This window comes from Equus asinus, chromosome 3 (assembly GCF_041296235.1).
Source record: "Equus asinus isolate D_3611 breed Donkey chromosome 3, EquAss-T2T_v2, whole genome shotgun sequence".
Lineage (NCBI taxonomy): Eukaryota > Metazoa > Chordata > Mammalia > Perissodactyla > Equidae > Equus > Equus asinus.
Window position 1 is genome coordinate 142,370,248 of NC_091792.1, and position 21,054 is coordinate 142,391,301.

Genomic DNA, 21,054 nt, shown 5'->3' on the forward strand with positions numbered 1-21,054 from the left:
AGTGTATAATGAAACTATAAATTGTTTTCATGAATGCTCTGAATTTGGTCTTTTACGGGGCAAATTCAAAAGGTATTTAGTGCCACATTTCACATATGTGAATAATACCAGACGGGGCAGTATATCCAATGAAAGCAGGGTCCCAGGTGGGCTCACGCTGGCCCATGTGGTGGGTGATTATCAGGTGAGGGTGGTTCACGGTAGGAGAGTCAGGAGAAGGAGGGACAAAGATATCCTGTCACTCTGAGGAAGCGTTCCAGCTAGGTACACCCAACTGTCTGGGGATAATTCAAAGTGCGGCTAAGATACATAGCTCACTAAAATCGGTCTCTGGGTGGTGAGTGGCTGCATTGGAATCAAGTTGTGCGTGTCTTGGCCAAGTTTGTGAACAAAAATACTCAAGTGAGAAAATGTCTGCTGGGTTGTGTGGGCAGGTGCCATCTATTGCAGTGATTTATGGTTCAATTAAATTATTTTTAATAACATTTTTTGTATTTTTTAAATTATGGGAGCCATATGAGTTTATTCTAGAAAATTTAGAAAACACAGAAAAGCAAAAAGAATAAAATCAAAGAACACATGCAAATAATTTTGCTGCCAAGCGATAATTGCTAGTAGTATACAAAATTTTTGTTAAGTATCTTTCTGTGTATATCATTTTGTGAAATTTTAATGAAATTTTACCTAATGTTATCTAGATATAGAAATCCTTTTAAAACAAAATTAGGGTCCAGCTATTTATTTATCTATGTAATTTTTTAAAAGTTAAAAATTTTTTGCTTATTGGTCAATTAAATTATTTTATCTGTCCCAGTTTGCCAAAGTTCGTGAAGGTCCAAGGTTGTGGTTCTGTCGCGAGGGGAGTATGTCAGGAAACGGAGCAGCCTTTACGTGCACATGTCATTTACTGACGAATGTCTCTGGTGTGTGATCTCTAAAGACAAAAAAGGGAGCAAAACAAAACCAGTGAATGCAGTGCATGTCAGATGGACGGCTGTCGACGTTTCTGACCAGTCGCTTGGGTCTGTTGGCTTTGCAGTACCTGGTGTGTAAAAGGAAGCTGGAGAGCAAGAAGGAAGCACTACTGATCCTGTCCAAGGAGCTGGACACATGCCAGCAGGAGAGGGACCAGTACAAGCTCATGGCCAACCAGCTCCGAGAGCGCCACCAGTCCCTAAAGAAGAAACACCGAGAGCTGATCGTACGTGTTCTGTCACGGTGACATTCTCATTCCCTCATTAAGATAGCAACAGGGGATTTTTACATGCTGTTTCTGCAAAAAAAAAAAACAAAAAAACGGTTGAATTCAAACAGTTCCAAAGTGGAAAAATTAAGAAGTGAAAGTTGTCACTCCTGTTTCCTCCATAAGCCAGTCTCACTCGCTAGTTGATAGGTATGTGCTCCCAGGCTGCTTGCTCCAGCATCTGTGAAACAGACACATGTACGTCCCTGTTCCTGTGTGCCTCTTTACTTGCTAACCTTTTTAGATGGAGTTTTTTAAAGAAGATTCGTGTTATAAATCTGCCCTGTCTGATACAGAAGCCACTAACTACATGTGTTTATTTAGATTTCATTTTAAATTAATTAGAATTAAATGGAATTGAAAATTCAGTCCTTCAGCCTCACTTAGCACATTTCATGGGCTCCATCGCCCTAGGTGGCTGGCGGCTACTGTATTGGATTTCCTTGAGAGAGAACCTTTCCGTGGTGGCTGCTGTGTGAACGGTTAGCTATGGGACATTTCCATCACTGCAGAGTTCTGTTGCATAGCATTGTATAAATGTTGTTCTGAAAGTTACTCTTTTCTCTCAGCACTTTATTTTGGACATCTCTCTAGGCCATACGTACAAATTTAATTCGTTTTTAAAAATAGTTGCATAATAATATTTCCATATTTTTTTTAACTTTTCCTTATCCTGGGCATTTAGATTTTCTCTAGGTTTTCATATGGTAAGATTTTTAAGGATGCAAATTATACTGAAATGGAGGATACCAACTGCGTACTGCTATTTTGCATCCTTGCTTCTTTTTTCTCACTGAGGCAATCTCTTTTTTAAGTGCTGACACTATTGCTAACATTTAACCATCTGTGCCGGGATCAGTGAACTGTCCTGGAACAGAAATAGAGTAGAAAGATTCCTCAGGTTAAAATAACGTTGACCTATATGTGGACAGCATCAGCTAGAGGAGTGTTTGAGCATTTACTCATTCACCTTAGCAACTTGTATTCCCAGATGGCACCCAAGGGAGAGGAATTGAACTTTTAAACCGAAAGGTCTGATGGGACTGGAAATTCTCAGTTAATTTTCTTTTATTTTGAGCAGATCCTATCCCTACCCCCCAAAATTATTTTTCCCATAGAAAAGACTCAAGCTGTGTCTGTGTGTGTGTCCATTACTATTTCTTTGGATCTAACTATGTATAAAAGAGGAACTCAGCTCAAACCAAATGAAATAGTATTTCAGTTTAGATTCTGCTCAAAAATAATTTTAGTAAATCCAGTTTATTTATTTAGGTTCACATAGTTTTAGAAAATATATAGATTTGGTCCTAATTGCAACTAATTCCCTAGAGGTTTTCCCAAAATAACTCTGGTTCAGTTTATAGTTAATATTTTAGGTACCTTTGAGCTTGGTTCGTCACAGTACTAGTTGCAGGGCTGGGAGTGGGGAGAGTCTGAATTTAGTTCATAGTTTGGTTCAATTCCTTGAATCTAAGCACATCTTTTTTTTTTTAATAAAATGTACTATTTGTTTCTTTGTAGGATGGAGATCCGTCAATTCCCCCTGAAAAGAGGAAACAGGTAAGACTTATTCCTGATCTTTGATAACTCTCAGACTGTACGTATTGATGCCTTACAGTTGAGGGGAGCAGGGAATCCCAAATGTACAAAAAAATCTTTGAATTTCCCAGAATCCTTGTGTATTCCGGGGCATAGTGGGTGGTAGAGAAATACTGACTACGGAGAGGTGTTAGGGTTGTGGTGAAGGAAACCCGGTGAAGTCTTACAGGGAGGGAGAGGACCCCAGTTGACTGCATTCCCTTTCTTGTTGGGAATCTTGTTGGAACCCATGAGTTGAGGTCTCACAGCTGTTACACTTTACTGTTACTGTTACTTTATACTTTACTGTTCTGAGGTAGATACTGTTCTGCCATTTACCTTCTGCCACGTTAGACTTTTCAAAGCCATCCTACCAGTAAAACTCACAATCCATTTATTTTCTTATCTCCTAAATGGTAGCCAACGTTGTTTATCACTGACCCATTTTTTTCTGCAGAGATTTTAGATGCCCACTTTTATCAATGAACAAATCCTTATATATATACATTGGGTCTGTTTTGAACTTCCTGTTCTGTTGCATTGAGCTTCCTGCACAGTCCTGTGGCTGTACCATGTTGTTCTGTTTTTGTGGTATAATACTTTTGATATCTATTTGGGCCACTCTCCTTCCCTTTGCTCTTCCTTTTCAGATGTTTCTTATTTGTTACTTTTTTAAGATAAAACTTAGATTTTATCAAGTACTCCTCTGACCCCACCAAAAATAAAAACCCCATACCTAGTGGTATTTTGATTGGGGTTTTGTTAAATTTATAGATTAATCTGGGGACAGAACATTTTCATAACGTTATGTCCAGGAATATTGCACATCAAATTTCTTTTAATCCAGTTGCATACATACATACACGTATATATTGCTTTTTCCAGAGATATCTTTGTTACAACTTTCCTTGACTTCACAATTGTTCTGTGTACCGACATGCCCTGAATTATAGCCTTTTATGGGCTTGAAGGGAGCCCAGATGATGGTGATGTTAATGCTGTGTATTCCAGGTTATGGGAAAGCCTCTGCACCAGAGCAGGGCTTCAAAACTGGGACATGCAATGAGCACATAGTTACACAGATATTGTTTGGCCTCTTCAGAGCTGTAAAGGCTAACTCAGCACCCTGTTTTTGTTTATTGATCATATACCTGGCACTGCATGTAAATTTCTTGGGTTCATTACCTTGTGATTTATGAGGCTGAGTAAACAGTATACCCAAGACGCACATACACACACACGCACACACACACACGCACACACACACACACACACACAGAAGATATTTACCCTTAAATAGCAATTCAGTCCTGTGGTTATCTATTCAGTCATTCAATTCTGCTCACTCCGTACTCCCTTCCTATGTTATTTGATTATTTTATAATGCTCCGGGTTTGATCTAAAATCAAAATTTTCTATGGAGCTAATTGATGTTTTTTCCTAAACAAAATTACATGGAATTTTATCATAAATGTTTAAAAATTGGGATCCTTAATCTGGAATTGCTCAATGTTTTTGTTTTTGTGTTTTGGTGGCTATGAGCAGTCATCTTTGCTGCAATTTTAGAGTTTGTTAGTATTCATGAAGGAGTTTTACAGTTTAAGTGAATTCACATTCCATGACTTTATAATAAAAGATTTACATCGACTGAGGAGAATCTGATGAATTCCAGTAAGTCTGACAAGCTGCTTTCTTACAGCTCTAAAAAAACAAGTTCAGTGTTCTAAGCTCCGGCTTTGTAGCTTTTAATATGGCGTTCAGTTTCTGTCTCTTTAGGATTTGATATGGTGGTGTGAACTTGGACTCTGTGGCCGGCTTGCCTGGGTTGGAACCACTGACTTGCTGCATAAGATAGGGTGCATTGGGGTGCAAGGGACAGAAATTCTAAACTGCTTAAACAATAAAGGCATCAATGACCTTACATAACCAGAGGTTCAGAGGTAGTGCGGGCTTCAGGTGCTGTGCTGTCATATATTTGTTCTTTCCACTGTGCCACACTTAGCAAATAAAAATATGGGGCACTCAGGTAATCTGAATTTCAGATAGACAATGAATGCTTTTTTTTAGTATAAAAGTGTATCCCATGCAATATTTGGGACATGCTTATACTAAAACATTACTCATTGTTTATATGAAATTCAAATTGAACAGGGCATCCTGTGTTTTATCTGATCACTCTACCCTTGTGCCAGTTTTAACATCAGCTTCCTCTTAACATCAGCTTCCTTCTAAGACTGGTTCCCCTAAGCAGGAGAGGCAGAAAATCCAGCCATAGAATGTAAGTCCTTCCCTCCAATGTGGTTGGGCCAGCGTAGGACATGCTCCCATTCCTGGTCTACTAACATTCACTAGGAGAGTCCTGGCTTAGATTAATCACCTGCAATAGGGGGCTGTTAGGGAGCCAGCAAAGTAATCGTATAGCCTTGGGTAGGTTCCTTTGGGGTCTGAGTTTCAGCTTTCTCATCCATAAAATGGGAATAAATATGGTGCCCACCGTGTGATATGGCTGTAAGGAACAAATGAGATAATGCATGTTAAGTCCTCAGCCCAGAGCCTGACACAGGGTGAGCATCAATGAATATTTATCATCCTCTCCTCCTCATCATCATCCCCTTTTAAAAAATCAATTATACATTAGTGTGTTGATTCTGTCCACCACTGCCCTTGTCAGGACTCTTTTGGTTACACTTCGCAGCTTGGGCCAAAGAGGAGGTTCCTGGCTCATAGGACCTCAGAAGGGTTGGTTGAGCAGCTACCATGGGAGGCAGAAATACAGCAGGGCCTCAGGAACAGCTACCACCGGGCTTCAGGTGCCCCCCAGGTCCCTCCTCTGTCCTCAGGTCTCTCTGTGTCAGTCATAATCTCTTTTTGTGGACTTCTTTTCTCTGTAGAATAGGAAACGTGGCTGCTGATCACATGAGGGCTATAGACCCTGCATCTTTGATCACTAGAAAAAGCTGCTCCCCAAGTCCCAGGGGAGAGTGCCCCTAAGCCAGGCTCAGGCCAGGGGCCCATTTCAGGGGCAGACAGGCAAGGCCAGGCATCCTATAGATCCAAGGCAGCTTCTATTATTGTCATGTTGAAGGGGTGCTGAGTAGACAGGGTCATAACCATCGACTCTACACGCCTTCTCAAGACAGTCTTAGGAGGACAGATACTAATGATCGTAGCCAATGTTTTTGAGTGCTCACTCCTGCAGTGCGCTGAACCCTGCGCCCAGGGTTGCACAGTGGATGATCTCATTTAGTTCTCACACAACATGTGAGGTAGATGCTCTTAGTATTATTGCCATTGGACAAATGAGGAAATTGAGGCCTGTGGTAGTCAAGGAGATCACCCATGAGAAGTAACCTGACTAATCGGTGATGGAGCCAGAGTTTGAACCCCTAAGGTGCACTCAGAGCTCATGCTCGGAACCACTGTGACTCAGTAGGTATTTATTGAGCACCTTATGGGCGTCCTGTGCCAATTTAGACAGTAGGGACGCAGGGGTGGAAAAAGTCAGACCCAAATTCCGGAGCTTATGGAACCTGCATTGTAGTTAGGGTGGCCATACCTTCGGTTTCCCAGAACGGTCTCCAGTGACATTCTTCTCCTGGCGTAATTTGTATTAGTGCTCCCTCTCACTCTCCAAGGTGTCTTGGTTTGGATGATAAACAATATAGTCAGTTTAATTTTTGTAGAGATGCTATGAGCAGATGATGAACAAAATAATTAAAATCTATAGGGGGGTAGGCCCCGTGGCCGAATGGTTAAGTTCGGGCGCTCCACTTCGGAGGCCCAGGGTTTTGCCAGTTTGGATCCTGGGCGCGGACATAGCACCACTGGTCAGGCCACGCTGAAGCAGCGTCCCACATGCCACAACTAGAAGGACCCACAACTAAAATATACAACTAGGTACTGGGGGGATTTGGGGAGAAAAAGCAGGAAAAAAAGATTGGCAACAGTTATTAGCTCAGGTGCCAATCTTTAAAAAATAAATAAATAAAAATCTATAGGATGTTAAATGGTGATCAGTGCTATGGAGAGAAAGCAATAGCCCAAAGCAAGGGAGAGAATTGTGGCTTAGTAATGGAAGAAATGTCTTGATAAATTGTGGGAAAAAATAGTTCCAGTACTTGGAAAAATGAAGAATCTTACCCATTTAAAATATATACTTTTAAATTTTATTTACCTTTACTTGGTTAGTTAGTTTATTTAAGCACATGGTTGGTTTCTGGGTAGAGGGTGTGAAGATGCCCTCTTCATTAGCTCAGTGTGGGGAGGAAAATGTACCATTAAATTTTTAGGCCCTGGTTATAATGAAACTTTCCATTTAGCCAGAAGCAGACAGCTTTGGCATATGTGTGCCAGTATGGGAAGAGAGGCACAATTACTTTCTAAACTTTTTCGTCAGCAGGAAGGGGGTAGAAGTGTGTACCCTGACCTAGTGCCGCCTATATTACATTGCATGTTGATCCCAAAGGCAAACAGTGGGTGAAGTGTTTACCCCTCCAGCTGCAAAGCAAATGAACCTGCGTAAACAGAAGGCACTGGAACAAGACCCAGCTGCCTGGTTAACAGATGGGACAAGGAGGTCAAGAGATCCACATATTGGAAAAGGAGATGCCACATGGAGCATCTTGTTGCCCATGAGCCTTGAAGGTGTGGCTTCCATTTCTTTACTTAGAAGGAAGAATTTCTATGGTCTCTCCTTACTGGACTCTTCCCCTGTTCATTTTTTGACTCAGGAGAGATTGCTATGATCACTCTGTTACAGACTAAATGTTTGTGTCCCCCCAAAATTCCTATTGAAACTCTCCTGCCCAATATGATGGCATTAGGAGATGAGGCCTCTGGGAGGTAGTTAGGGTTAGATGAGGTCATGAAGCTGGAGTTCTCATGAAGGGGATTAGTGCCCTTATAAGAGTACTGAGAGAGCTTGCCGTCTCTGCTCTGCTCTTTTTCTCTGCTCTGCCATTTGAGGATACAACGAGAAGTCTGCAACCTGTAGTTCTGGAACAGGGCCCTCACCAGCACCTGACCTTGCTGGCACCCTGCTCTTGGATTTTCAGCCTCTAGACCTGTGAGAAATAAATTTCTGTCCTTGATAAGTCACCCAGTCTATGGTATTTTGTTACAGCAGCTCGAGCTGACTATAAATCTATTGGGGGTTCTTCTCAAATATAGGTAGAAATGGTAGTACATCCTCAGTCTTTGTTGTGGTTTTCGGAGACCATGTATGCACACATGTGTATACATGTGTATGTATATAATCTCCCAGCTATCATCTGAGGTCGCACTGGCAAGTTAGGTCTTCCATAAATTCACAAGGCAGCGTCGTGGGTAGCAGTCGATGATAAGAGCTTGGGTTCTGGCATCAAATTGTGTGGATTCAAATTCAACCTTTCCACTTGCTGGCTAGGTGATCTTTGGCATGCTATGTCACCTTTCTGAGACTTAAGTACCTTCTCTCCAGAATGAACATAATAATGAGACATATTCGTAAAGTTCTTATGAGGAATTGGTGTGATGATGCTTCTAATGCTGGTTGCCTTGTACTTGGTGAGTACTCAGTGGATCTTGGCTGTTTTTTATTTCTCCTGTGACTTGTCCAAGGTCACACAGCAGGTTCATAGAACAGGACTAAAATCCAGGTGTGCCAACTTGTAGTTCGACCTTCTAGTTTGGGATTTTTGTTCTATGTTCAACTCTTAGACCAATTGAGCAGGGAGGAAGCATAGTCAACATTTCATGCAACCCATTATAGAAGTCCACAGATTAAGTGCTTTATTTGAAGCCCTCTGCTTAGGAGTGTTGGAGAACCAGACCTGAGCTAGGAATTTTTACCTTTTAAGCCAGTGTTCTCTCCTGTGGCAACCAATATCTGGCCATAATATTTTCCTGTTTTTTTTTTTGGTCTCCTCCTCGGGGGACAGACCAGAACTTTCATGTTTGTAGTTCTAGAAATATAGTTGTCAAGGCTTTCTTTTAGAACTTAGAATCCTTTTAAAAACAACTCAATTTCCAATGGCAAATCATCTGTTAAAGAAGCTGTGAAGAAATCACGACAACAGTGATGGCACTAATAGCTTCTCGTGGGATACTGAAATGAAAATTTCTTCTTGATACTCCAGGCAGAACTGTACACACAACACCTCTTTCCGCTGCCATGAGAGATCACCAAAAGATCACAAACGGGTACCCTTTAAATATTTTTCTTTTGCTAAACAAGCAGTCCCTCGAAAGGAGAATTTAAATTGCCTTGGGTTAATCTTCTTCTAAGAGGGGATTCTTTGGGTCACGGCAGCACATTTTCCCATGCAAACTCCTCCTTGGATAAACAAACACATCTTTGTCTTTTCCTGTTTGGATTACTGGCGGAGATACCACGGGAGGTATTCCTCCTGGTTTGGGAGGGAGCCTTTGCTTTCTTCTCTTAAAAAGTGATGGCTTATTTAGATGGCGACATGCTCCAGGATGACAACCCTGGAGAAATCAGAGCGTAGAGCAGCCCTTTATGGGATGGCAGGGGAGCCTTTTGCCTCAGTAGGAAAGTCTTCTTGGTCAATCTTATTTTAGTCCCCCGTGACTGCAAATCAGAGCAACTTTGTATACACGTCCTGGTTTGATGCTCAGAACCTAAAACTTCCCTTCAAAGACCTGGAGTGCTTTGAGATGTTTCTTTTTATAACACTTTGAACAGTACAACGTTACTGTTACACCAGGGAGACTGGGAAGAAATCCAGGGTCCAGCCTGTGGGAGCCCTCCCAAATGGTAACAGTAACTTCATTCTGAGCACTAATGCATCTTGCTATAAGCCCTTTGAATCCTCGCAATGATTTTGTAAAGGTGAGGCCCCCCCCCCCCCCCCCCCCCCCCGCCAAGTTATAGAAGAGAAAATTTAGGCTCAATGAGTGTGAAGAACTTGGGAGCTGTTAAGGGAACCACTAAGTGGCAGAAGCAGAATCATAATGGCCAAGATTAAGCAAACATTTATTTAAATAGCAACCTCCCAAACCTATTGAATAGTGTTTGCCTGTGGGCCTGGAAATGTATTCATTTGCAAGTGTGTGTTTTGAGATTATGAGGTGGGAGTAGACTGCTGAGGGCTCCTTGCACAGCCGAAAAGAAAAATGCGTATGGAATAAGCTCTCCGGTGGTTGTTTTTTGTAAATAAGAAAGCTGTCACTGTAGCAGAGGTCATCACTTTGGCAGTTGCTATGGATGGGGGCGGGGGGGGGGGGGCCTTGCTCAGCAAAGCAAGTTTCACTCTATTACTGTTAACACAGGAGTCGCCATGGACCAAAGCAGCAGAGTAGAAATTACAATTAAATTTGCTATTGATCACAAGCTCAAGTACACTTGATGTTTCATCAAACATTTTTTGTGTCTTTTTTTAAAGATATTCTTGCATAATCTAGTGCTTTCCCCTATTGAAGGTGTGGGTTTAAGGGGTCCACAGTATCAGACTTTTCAACACCATGTGGTTGAGCAGCATTTTCTAAATCTGGTCTGTGTCTCTTTTTCTCTTGCATTCTTTTTCGTTCCTTACTCTTCTGAGGAAATGCCGATATCAAGGTTTTACCTGTCTCTTGTCTCTCTCTTATTTGTTTTTTCCCCTCCCATTTTTGAATTCCAGTTTTGACATATCAGCAAATTGAGAAGTATGTTACAGAATTTTCTGGTATACGTCATTTTTACATTGTGATGTAGAGTAACTTTTCCATGGCTAAGTTACTGAAATTATGTATATCTAACAAATTACAAAGATTCAGGATGACTCGAGCGATTGTTCCTGGAACGTTATTCCTGTAGGAGAGGAAGACATTTCCTCTATCCAAAGTGGGTTCGTCTGGCCGGAGAATGAATTAAATTCACATGAGACAGACTAGCAGGAGAAAATTAAACAAAGCTTTATAACAGGTATACATGGGAGAGGTCAGGCAAGCTGAGCAACTCACCAAAATGGACGAAACTACCACTTAAATATCTAAAGACAAAGGAGGATGTTGGGGGTGGAGGGGGAGTCATCATGGGAGATTACCACACAAGTACAGTAAACAAAATGCAGATTTAAGTCCTTGCCTTTGGCATTGATTAAGAGTTTCTAGAGATAAGGTCATCTGCCTCAATTCTTCCTAGTACAGAGGGAGATATCTTTACAGATGGAGAGTTCTTTACAATGTAAATGTCTCTTAACAGAGGGTAAGTAAATTCTACTTTTCAGTTGCTTTCCTGTCTGCAAAGTAACCAGCCTCAAATAATCCTCAAGCCAAAGAGACATATCTTGGCGTGGCCAAGACCACTCCCCTACGCTCCCTTCCCCTCCTGATCACTGGTCTGCATTATTTAAGGACCCAGGTGAAATACATGTGGCCTGATCCTTTTACTGCTCTTCCCAGGGTCTGGGCTAGTGCAAGGTTGGAAGGGTAATCTTAAACTTTTCATCACTTTCTTTCATTATGCTTTTATCTGTCGGTGAGGAAAACTTTTCCTCTGCCCCTTATGTTGTTGGAATGGGGGCCTACGAATTTAACTGACGAAAGATAGATTGACAGGAGAAAAGCGTACAATTTTATGACTATTTTACGTGCATGGGAGTTCACAGAAAAGAGGTGAAAGTCTAAGTGGTTAGACTTAGGGTCTTATATAGCATTTAACAAAAGAAAGTGGATTTGGGCTTCAAGGGATGATAAATTATGGGAAGGTGACTAGGAAATAGATGGGGAAACTAACGGAAGAGAAGGGTTATTTTAGTAAGGTCTGTTTATGCAGACTCATTGCAGTGCCAGCTCTCCGTCTCCAGTGATGAGAGTTGCTCTCCTCTTCCTGAGATGGGAGAGAATGGGACACCCCCACAAAGGGAAATTTATGCCCTGCTTTTAGCCCTAAAAGAGGAGAGAAAAGAACTCTGTATCTATTGATTCTCAGTTGCCTTCAGCTCAAAATAATCCTCATGCAAAGTAGCATATTTTGGAGTGGCATATTCTGATCCCCCCGTATCCATCTTGTCACTTCTTATGTCAGAGAGAAATGGTGTGTAGTGGGTCCTTTTCTCTCCATCTGAAAGATTTAGGGCTGTTTGTGATGACTGGTTTCCTAAAATCCCTTCCTCGTGAACCAGTGTTGATTACTTGGTCATTGAAAACAGGAGTCCTTACCAATCCTTGTCATTGCCAAATGTGATAGATCGTTTTTTTAAAACTTCCCATCACTTCTTATAAGTTTTAAAACTGTATCACACCTCTTGTGTAAACTGTTCTGACGTATTCTGTGGGAATTGATACCCAGCGGTAGAGGCGAGAGCTAGAGTCTAGGATGCAGCCGGGCTTGTAGAAGAACAGCTCCCCGGCTCACGTGGCTGACCTGCTTCAGTGAGGATTTCTGCAAAAAGGCGGGGAGGATGGGGTGAGATCCACACTGCTCTCTCGATTCCCAGATCTCTGCCTTCACGACGACTGTCAGGATTTGTGGTCTTCATCTCTGTGCAGAGAGAACGTGCAGGAGCGTCACAGCTCCCACACCAGGACGGCCTTGGCGGGGCGCTTCTGCATCAGTGTGATTGGGGGTTGAGTTTTTCCTTGACAAAGGAAGGTGTGTCGCCGCGGAGAGCTGTAACGTCCTTTTGGCCTCAGTTCTCCTGGCTATAGTTTCATCAAATCTCTCTTCTCTCCCTTCCCCATCACAATTTTAACAGACAAACTTCTCCTAGCTAGAGTGACTTAAATATGCGGATTCTACAATATATTCCACTGTCTTCAGCATTCCCCTATTATCAGAGCTAAAATGTCAGCCTTTCACGTCGGCCCTGGCTAGATCTGAATATTTAAAAAGGCTTCTTTTTAAACCTTTTCATGTTTTGCTATTTATGCTACCCACTGCCCCAGAGACTTAGAGGAAATAATCTCTCGGTTTTGTTCCCTGTGAAATCCTTCCCAGTGTTAAGACTGTCTCCCACTTTTTCCCTGACATTTTCTTTACATGGTGCCGCTTCTCTAAACTGATGGTCACAGAGTCCTTCTCAATAACACAGAGACAAAACGCTCTGCATAGCTGATAAATTATAAGCAGGCGCCGCGTGTTAGCTTGATGGATTGTTAGAGTGAATGTGTGTGAGTCATGGGTGTTATTTTTGGTCAAAAGAATTGTGTGAACTTTTCTCCTCTATTTTGAGTGCTTTGAAATGTACTACTTTTCTTTCTTTCTTTCTCTCTCTCTTTTTTTTTTTTGGTTCTTTAAGGTGTATGTCAAAGAATTAGGCACCATATCAGAATTGTCATTTTCTAGTTTTCCAAGTTATTGTTTTGGAGTTGAGGAGGTAGAAGGACTGAAGAGAGAAGAATTGTGTGTTGACAGGTAATCCAGCCTGTGCAATGTAAAAGAAAATTACAGTCACCTGCTTTAAAGGGGGCCTCCCCCACCTCACCCTACTCCAGGGGTCAATTTTAAAGCTGGAGTAGATTTACTGTGAATTCGCTTGGAGGTAATATGATTCTAATTAACTGTGGTTTTGCAGCTACTGTAGAAATGCCTGACTATTTGGGTAGATTTCTTTCCAGCCAGGCTGCAGAGGGAATGATGTTTGGCACTCACATCACTGGGTCTCTAAATTGCTGTTTCCTAAAGCTCGTGGTCCTCTGCTCCCTGTATCACGGGCACCTTTGATGTATATACTGGGTGCCTGCCCTGTTCTAATGTCCAAATACGTGGAAGCATCGTTGAGCTCAGTGTTATTCAAAGGGAGGCCCAAGGACCAGTGCCCAGTGCCGGGCTGCAGGGTGCAGGCTGCTGTTTCTGGTCCATGACAAGATAAGTGCACAAATTGAGAGTAGGTGTTCAGGAACTTTTATAGCAATCTGACAGCATGATTTTATATCTGTTGAATCTAACAACACTTGGGGTTTTATCTTGATGTCTTCTTAAATTCATTCTCCTAGTACTTTATTTTTATTGTATTTTGCAAAAAGTACGGGCCTATGATGGATGGAGGTAGACAACGGGCCTTTCACCACTGGTAGGTGGAGTTGTACTGGTCCCGCTACTGTGGTTACCTTGGTGAGCGAATGTCAGGGTCATCCCACCCATCTGAGGGACTCAAGCCATATTGATTCAAAAAGGGAAAGTTAGGGATGTTGCAGATTTTTTTTTTGGTCTTTCGTTAAGTTTTCACCTTACAAGCATTTTTTTCCCAGCCTCTCTTCTGCCACTTGGGAGAAGGCAGGCTCCTGTGAAGGTGAATTTTGCTGTGTCTCCTGCAGATGGGGTGCTGGAGGCCTGACCATGTGCAGGGAGGCTGGCTCCCTTGAGGCCACCTTCAGGCCTTCGCTGGGCTGCTCCTCCGGCCCCTCCTCTAGGCCAGTCACTCTGGCCTGAGGGCCTGTCCCTGCATCTGCTGGAGAGGGATTCTGCTTGCTGAGCTAATGTCTGGGACATGTTCTAGAGTTCTGAGGAGGAAAAGCAGAGGCTGCCTACCTGTGATCCCTAAGGAAGGAGAGCCGTGGGACCGATCAGAGGAACCAGGAAAAGAACATCAAGAATTGAGTCATCTCCACTTCACTGCAGTCTCTGGGGTCTCCCTGCTCTTGTGGCCTTGAACTGCTTTCCCGAATGGAAGTCTTGGTTGGGATAGGGGAGAGGGAGGCAGGGAAGCTGGTTGCCTTTTCTCCAACCTGGAACTTTCCCTGGGATATCTGCAAGGCTCCCACTCACGCTCTCTCCTCTTTCAAGTCTTGGTTTAAATGTGGCCTTCTCATTGAGCCCTCTGTGAGCCTTTCTCCCCTCATACTCAGTGCCCTTTGCTGGCTTTATTTTTCTCCAAGCACTGGGGCATTATTTATTTTATTGTAATATAATGTAATCTATGTAATAGCATCTGTTAAAATGTAAGTTTACAAGGGAAGGGGGTTTTGTGTGTACTGCTGTGTCTCAGAGTCTAAAACATGTGGCAGGTACCCAACAAATGTGTTGTATACATCAATGGCTGAATGAGGAATGATGAAGGGCAGGGTCACAAAGGGGCCAATCGTGTTCAAGGTGGCATTCAGCCACATCCGCACAAAGGTCCACTGAGTGATGGATTTGGAGCCATTGGAAGGGCACAGTCAAGGGGAGGTAACCAGCCTTTAACCAGCACCTACTGTGTACTTACTGTATGCCAAGCACCGTGGTGGGTGTCCTGTGTTCCTTATTCAATTTAAGTATCAAATCACCACGTGAAGGATGAGTGATTAGCTCCATTTTACAGATGGGGAGACTCAAGAGGTTAAGAAACTCACCAAAGGTCACTCAACCCTGTAAGTGGCAGAACTGGGATCCAACTTAGTCTATTGGATTCCATCAAGAGAAATTTCCAGAAATAGTTGGTTGGCACAGTGTCTCTTGTTTCTTTCCTTTCCTACCTGTAAAATGAGAATTAATTTTTCTCATCCTTTACCATATTTTTCTCTAATGAGAACAAAAATCTGGGAAAATTGGAATGCAGCTATTAAACGATATGAGACTTGCAAATAATTGGGTTCAAAATTAGATCACATTATTATTGAGTGATGTTCCAAGAAGTGAGTACAAATCAGGGCTTGATTAAATCCAGTCAGTGGGGATGAGCGGGGTTTCCATGCAAGACTCCATGCCTGGCGCTGGTTTCAGTGTTGGGACATATTGTTATTATTCCAGATCCCTCCCTAGGCTGAGACCACAACCTCCAGACTCAGCATATTGTCTCTCATTTAAAAAATATTCCTGGAGCATCTACCAGATGCTTGGGTTAGATCAGTAGAGAGAACAAAATTCCTTGCCCTTCATGGAGCTTCTATTTTAGTAGGAGAGGGAGACAGGACACAAAAGTAAGCAGTAAGCCACACAGTAAATTATGTTTACTTCATAGGTATGTTAGAAGATGGCAAGTGCTATGGAAATAAAAGAAAAAGTAGTGTAGGGGGAATGGGCTTGGGCATTCACAGGAGAGGTGGGCAGGTTGCAGTATTAGACTGAGTGGTCCAGGGGGGCCCCATTAAAGTGGTGAGCTTTGAACAAAGGCCTGAAAAAGGTGAGGAGTGAGCCAACAGGTATTCTTGAAGGAGAGCATTCCAGTCAGAGAGAACAGTACAGCAGCATTGAGATGGGATCATGCCTGGTACGAATGGGGGACAGCAAGGATGTGAGCTTGGCGGAAGCTGAATGGGGTGCAGGATACCTCGAGGGTAGAGACAACTGATATTCCCATGGATGGGATATGGGAGATGAGATAAAGTGAGGAGTCAAGGATGAGCCAAGGTTTAATCTTTCCGTTCTTTCACCTTTATTCCCTCTTTCGTACCTAACATAATTGAGTATTCCCAAAAGTATTAGGTTGAAGTCTTTGGAGATTTAGCCACTACAGTTAACTCTAGTCTCCTAATGTCACTGGATTTGGGTTTCTTCAGCTATGCCATGAAGGTAATCTACAAGATAATCTTTAAAATCCCTTGTATGATTATTTCTTAATGATTCCTTCCCAGGAGTCATATTCCGATTGTTTGCTTGCTTGCTTCCCTCCTTCCTTCATCCATTTATTCATCATGAGTCTTTAAAACATTTGCTGAAACACAAGCACTTCCTGGAGCAATGTATGTGGATGCTGAGGAAGTAGGAAAGAGACCTCTGCCTTTCGATAGCTCACAGTCTTTGTGCTAAGGTTAGGTAAGAGTACAATACTTAAGGGGAGAATTAGAGCAAGTTACAACCAGCAAAATACAAATCGTACTGTAGAACACGAAGCGACATGAGGCAAGGTGGCATGGTGACTTAAAGGCTTCGGTGGATGAAAGCATGTACGTAGTCAGGGAGGGTTAGCACTTGCAGTTTAGGGAATTTGTAAAAGGGCAGCGCGTGGTTAAAAGGTGCTCCACAGGTGCCCTGGGGAAAGGGGCACTGATGGTGTGAGATGAAGCTGGACCGAGAGGGGGAGGCTGGCTAGTGGAGAACCACCCACGTGGGCCAGAGGGATCTGGGTCTGAGCAGGAGGCAAATCGTAAGGAAGGGATGACGTTATGAAGATGCAACTGGAAAGTGATCATCCTGGCTCTTTGGTACCGTGAGAACTAGAAGAGAGGAAAAAGAGGTGAGAAAAGCAGCCCAGGAGACTGTTGAGTTACCCCTGGATCCTGACTTCTGAAATTGTCGCACGTCACTTGTCTCTTCTCTGGCTGCCTCGTTGTATGATCGAAATTCTGGGCATTGAGGTAGCAAAGAAAAGTTTATTAAACAAGACCTACTCGAAGGAAAAAACTATATAAACAAGGAAATGAAGCGTTTCCTATGTTGTTGGCTGAAATTTTAGAATGGAACTCTATGTCCATTTTCAAGATTTTTAGTGAGGAGCTCTTAAAAATTTGTTTTTTAAAGCCAAGTCTGACTTGCTCCTCCATCACTTGTCTGTGAGCCATTCTGGAAACAAAGAACATCCCCAAATTGAGGTTCAAGGCCAACTTCATTTCCCTCCGTGCAGTTGCAGTGGCATGATTTGCACACTCGCTGGCTGCATTCATCTATGTGTCTACTCTAATGGGCTTTGTGTGGTTCAGCTGGGCTTGGATGCCAGCCTCAAAAAGCCTAATAAAGCCCCACATTTATCCACTCCTCCGTTTCTGATTGTATTTCATAATGTGTTGATATTTCCAGGCTAATCTTGCACAACTATTGAGAGATTGTCAGGACCGAAATAAACATCTGGGAGAAGAAATTAAAGAACTTCAGCAAAGGCTCGGAGAAGTCCAGGGCGACAATAAGGTACCATGAATATTTAAAGGGAAAAACTGTGCTGCGTAATTGTGCGCTAGAGGTTTATGTATAGCACATCAGAAAAATGTAATGCAGCATTTGCTGAAAAATTTGTTATAGATTTTTACATTTGCAATGAAAATTCACAGTTTAGCATTTCTTATCTTTATTACATTCCCTTTGTGGATGCACGCGCACGCATATGTGTGTGTTTGTAGTTGCTCTAAAATATTGTCACAATCCATTGTCAAAGTCTCATTATGTTCAGCTTGGTGGTGAATAACATTGTGGTTGAGGGCAAAATAAAACCCAAATGCTATACTTCCCCCCTTCTATACAAATAATGGATTTGTGGCTCAGATGATTTGGAATTATTCACATTCGGTTTTGAATTTTAAGTAGTCATCCTACTAATTATGTTCACATAACCAATTTATTTTATTGCTAAATTTGGCAATTTGTATGGAACATTGCTCAAAATCCACTGCTTGGTATTAATCAAAGTCCCCTGTTGGCAACGTTAATTATAAAATATGAACTCATAAACTCCAAACTAAGTGTGTGCACGCTGTCCCCCAGCTGAAGCTGTGGACAAAAGTACAATCGAGAAAAAGAAGAAAAACTACTGAAGTTTAATTCTATCCCCCAAATGATTTCCCGTTTTGCCAAGACAGATTCATTTTCAACTCTCTGCCTTCGCGACAGAGATGGTGGTTGGAGTTTAACTCAAGAAAACTCCATGACAGGGAAGGTGCCATCTTGGGAAATGTCTTTCAAACGTTACCAAATTCCTTGGCAAATGGTGTTGACGTTCATTGTTTTGGGGAGTTGTTGGTTATTGGAAGGCGCCATTTTGAAAGATGCCGACTCTTAAAAGACTGCACAGAAATATTTGGGCTGTCCAGAGAACTCTTCCGTAACGAGAGATCAGAGAGGATTTGCGTGTACTGCTGGCTTGATCCAAGGGCATACTCCGAAGTCTTCTTTATGTAGCCTCGTCTCCACTTAATCTGCCTTAAAAAATTTTTTTTTAACCTCTTGGATTTAATATATATTTGAAAAATTAGGCTGTACTATTCTGGCTCGTGAAATAGGGACTGGGAGAGTATTCCTAAGAAAGGTTCTAATTAACACTGGACAAGCTAATCAGGCCCCTGATGTGGTTTTATGCATCACTAAAAGGATTTAAGCTCTGTAACCTGGGTGTTTGGTCAATAATTAAAGGCCAGACCTTCTTAGTCACTTCCTCAAATGATAACAGCGGGGTTTTCTAGAGAACAAAAGGAAGTGCGTGAAGTAGTTTCCTTTAAACCCGTAAAAATACTACAGGAATTTTGGAGACGTTATAAACCCACAAAATACTGAAACGTTTTCAACTGCGACTTTTGGATTCATGGTTCTTCTTGTCTGACTGATTTCTTCTTTTCCTCTTTTCTTTTTTCTTCCTGAGCTACCCCCCACCTCCACCCTTCTTAAATAGAGCTCTACCCCATCTTTGGTCACTTTTAATTGTGTCACCTTTTAGGTATGAGGTATTTTAGGAATTGACATTGGCAACTGATATTTCAAAGAAAGAAAGGGAGGGCGTGTGTGTGTGTGTGTATGAATGTGAGAGTGTGTGTGTGTGAATGTATGTATGTATGCCGTGTGTGTGCATGTGTGTGTATATGGATGTGATTGTGAGTATGTGTGTATGCCTGATTGTGCGTGCGCGCATGTGCGTGTGGGTAACACTCAGCACAAGTCTGGGGCTTCTTTGGAATTGGCACAGTCTGAGCTTCCTGATTCGCTTGTGCTCTGGGTCTTTATTCCAGTAGCTGGAAACACTTATCACACTGTTTCTTATCCAAGGTTTAGAATTTAGTGACTCATATTCACGGCCTGGGAAGTATTCACCTGCCAAAAGGTGCAGGGAAGATGTTATAATGTTCAGCAGACCCCGTGTCTCGGTATCCAGCCTCTCCCCCTCAGAAAGACCAACTGCCTCGAGCCCCAGAGATTCCATTTACTCGCATTTGCGTCTAAAGTTATAGGGCTGGTTTATTTCCAGCCCCCTGTGAGTCACGGTCATCCTCCCCCTACCCCCACCCCCAGTCATCAACATTAAGGCCAGATTACTCATTCGATAATGGCACCAGCATTCTGAAAAACTCGGAGGCCTCTGTTCAAGGGTGGCTGTGACTGTGAAGGAGAATGAGTTAACCCTTTGTTTTTTTATTCATCGTGTCACTTGCTACTCTAACCTTTCCATCACTGTCTGACCTCCTTGCCATGGTACTCCAGGCCCCCCATTATCTGGCCCTTGTTGATTTCTCCAGCCGCATCTCTTGCCACTAGTTACCTCACACTTCAGCCCTGCAGCGCTAAGTTCAGCCTCTTTGTGGAGCTAAATTGCCCTGTCCCTCAGGGCCTTTGCACCTGCTGTTTGCTCTTATCTGGAATACTCTTCCCCTTTGCTTCTCCTGTAAACTCCTGCTCATCTTTCAGGTCATAGGTCAAATGTAATCTTCTCTAACTCTTAGGGGCAGGTCCTGTGCATGCCCACAGTGCCCCGCTCTTTCCCCTGTGCTGGCACAGTGGCACCCCTACTCCCAAGGGTAAACTCTTTGCAGGCCAAACTCCTGACTGGTATACTACTGTATCCCTAGGAGTTAGCATTCTCAGTTCCTGATCCGTAGACATTATTTAGTAAATCTTTATGGAAGGAGTGGAATGGAATAAATGAATGAGTGGATGAATAAAGGGAATGAGACGAAGAGAAAAGCGTTCAAGAAAGAGGAAGAGAAAAAGAAAAGAGAAAAAGAAAAAAGAAAAAGAATATAAGAAAATAAGCAGACTGACAGCAATTCTGGTTGTTATCAGTAACCTTCTTCATGCTGGGAGCAGTAGTTTAGAAATTTGAGGAAAGAAGCTAGAAAAGCAAAGCATTCCATCCAAGAAGAAACCAAACCAAACCCATGGTGGGAGACCTTAGGGAGCCCCTGTGGAGAGAGCAGGGGCTCTGATGCTGAGCCTCATGGACACGGGTGGGGTCCTGCTCATAGGCTGTTCCAGCCTGTTAAGTTCAAGAACACTTAGTGATTGTTCTTGTCGGACTCCATCTCCCCCATTGCAGACAGAAGGGCTGACGACATCATTTTATGAGCGACTGTTCAAGGGGAGGATTTTTGTCTCCGAGTTGCCATTTTAACTCATGACCCTTATCCATAATTTGGGAAGCCCAGATTCTAGATATTAAGCACATTTAAGAAACAAGGTGATAGGAAATTACTTGCCTTGGGTATTTTAAGGTAGACTAATTTTTCCATTTGTTCAGCTAGAGCCTTGTCACCCTATTTGCCATAAAGCATTTTCAAACAGCCTCTTGAAAGATTTGTTGCCCCCTGGCTTACACGCAGCTTAGCACCCACGTGGGGTTGGGGGGTTCCTGTGATGAGGGGTGGTCCCCTGATCAGACACCACCTGCTGTCTCTCTGAACAGCGCCTAAGAATT

General features: G+C 42.7%; 1 protein-coding gene across 5 annotated transcripts in view; it reads left to right on the forward strand.

The window, feature by feature from the left end:
- Positions 1-21,054, forward strand: part of CCDC149 (coiled-coil domain containing 149) — a 98,877-nt gene that overhangs the window by 31,387 nt on the left and 46,436 nt on the right. For 4 of the 5 annotated variants that reach the window (XM_070506128.1, XM_044767644.2, XM_044767643.2 and 1 more), the window contains exons 2-4: positions 1,040-1,201; positions 2,765-2,803; positions 17,463-17,570. In XM_070506128.1, the coding sequence (XP_070362229.1) occupies positions 1,040-1,201; positions 2,765-2,803; positions 17,463-17,570 (309 nt within the window). The remainder of the gene's footprint in view (positions 1-1,039; positions 1,202-2,764; positions 2,804-17,462; positions 17,571-21,054) is intronic. The other variant, XM_070506127.1, reaches the window with a different exon arrangement.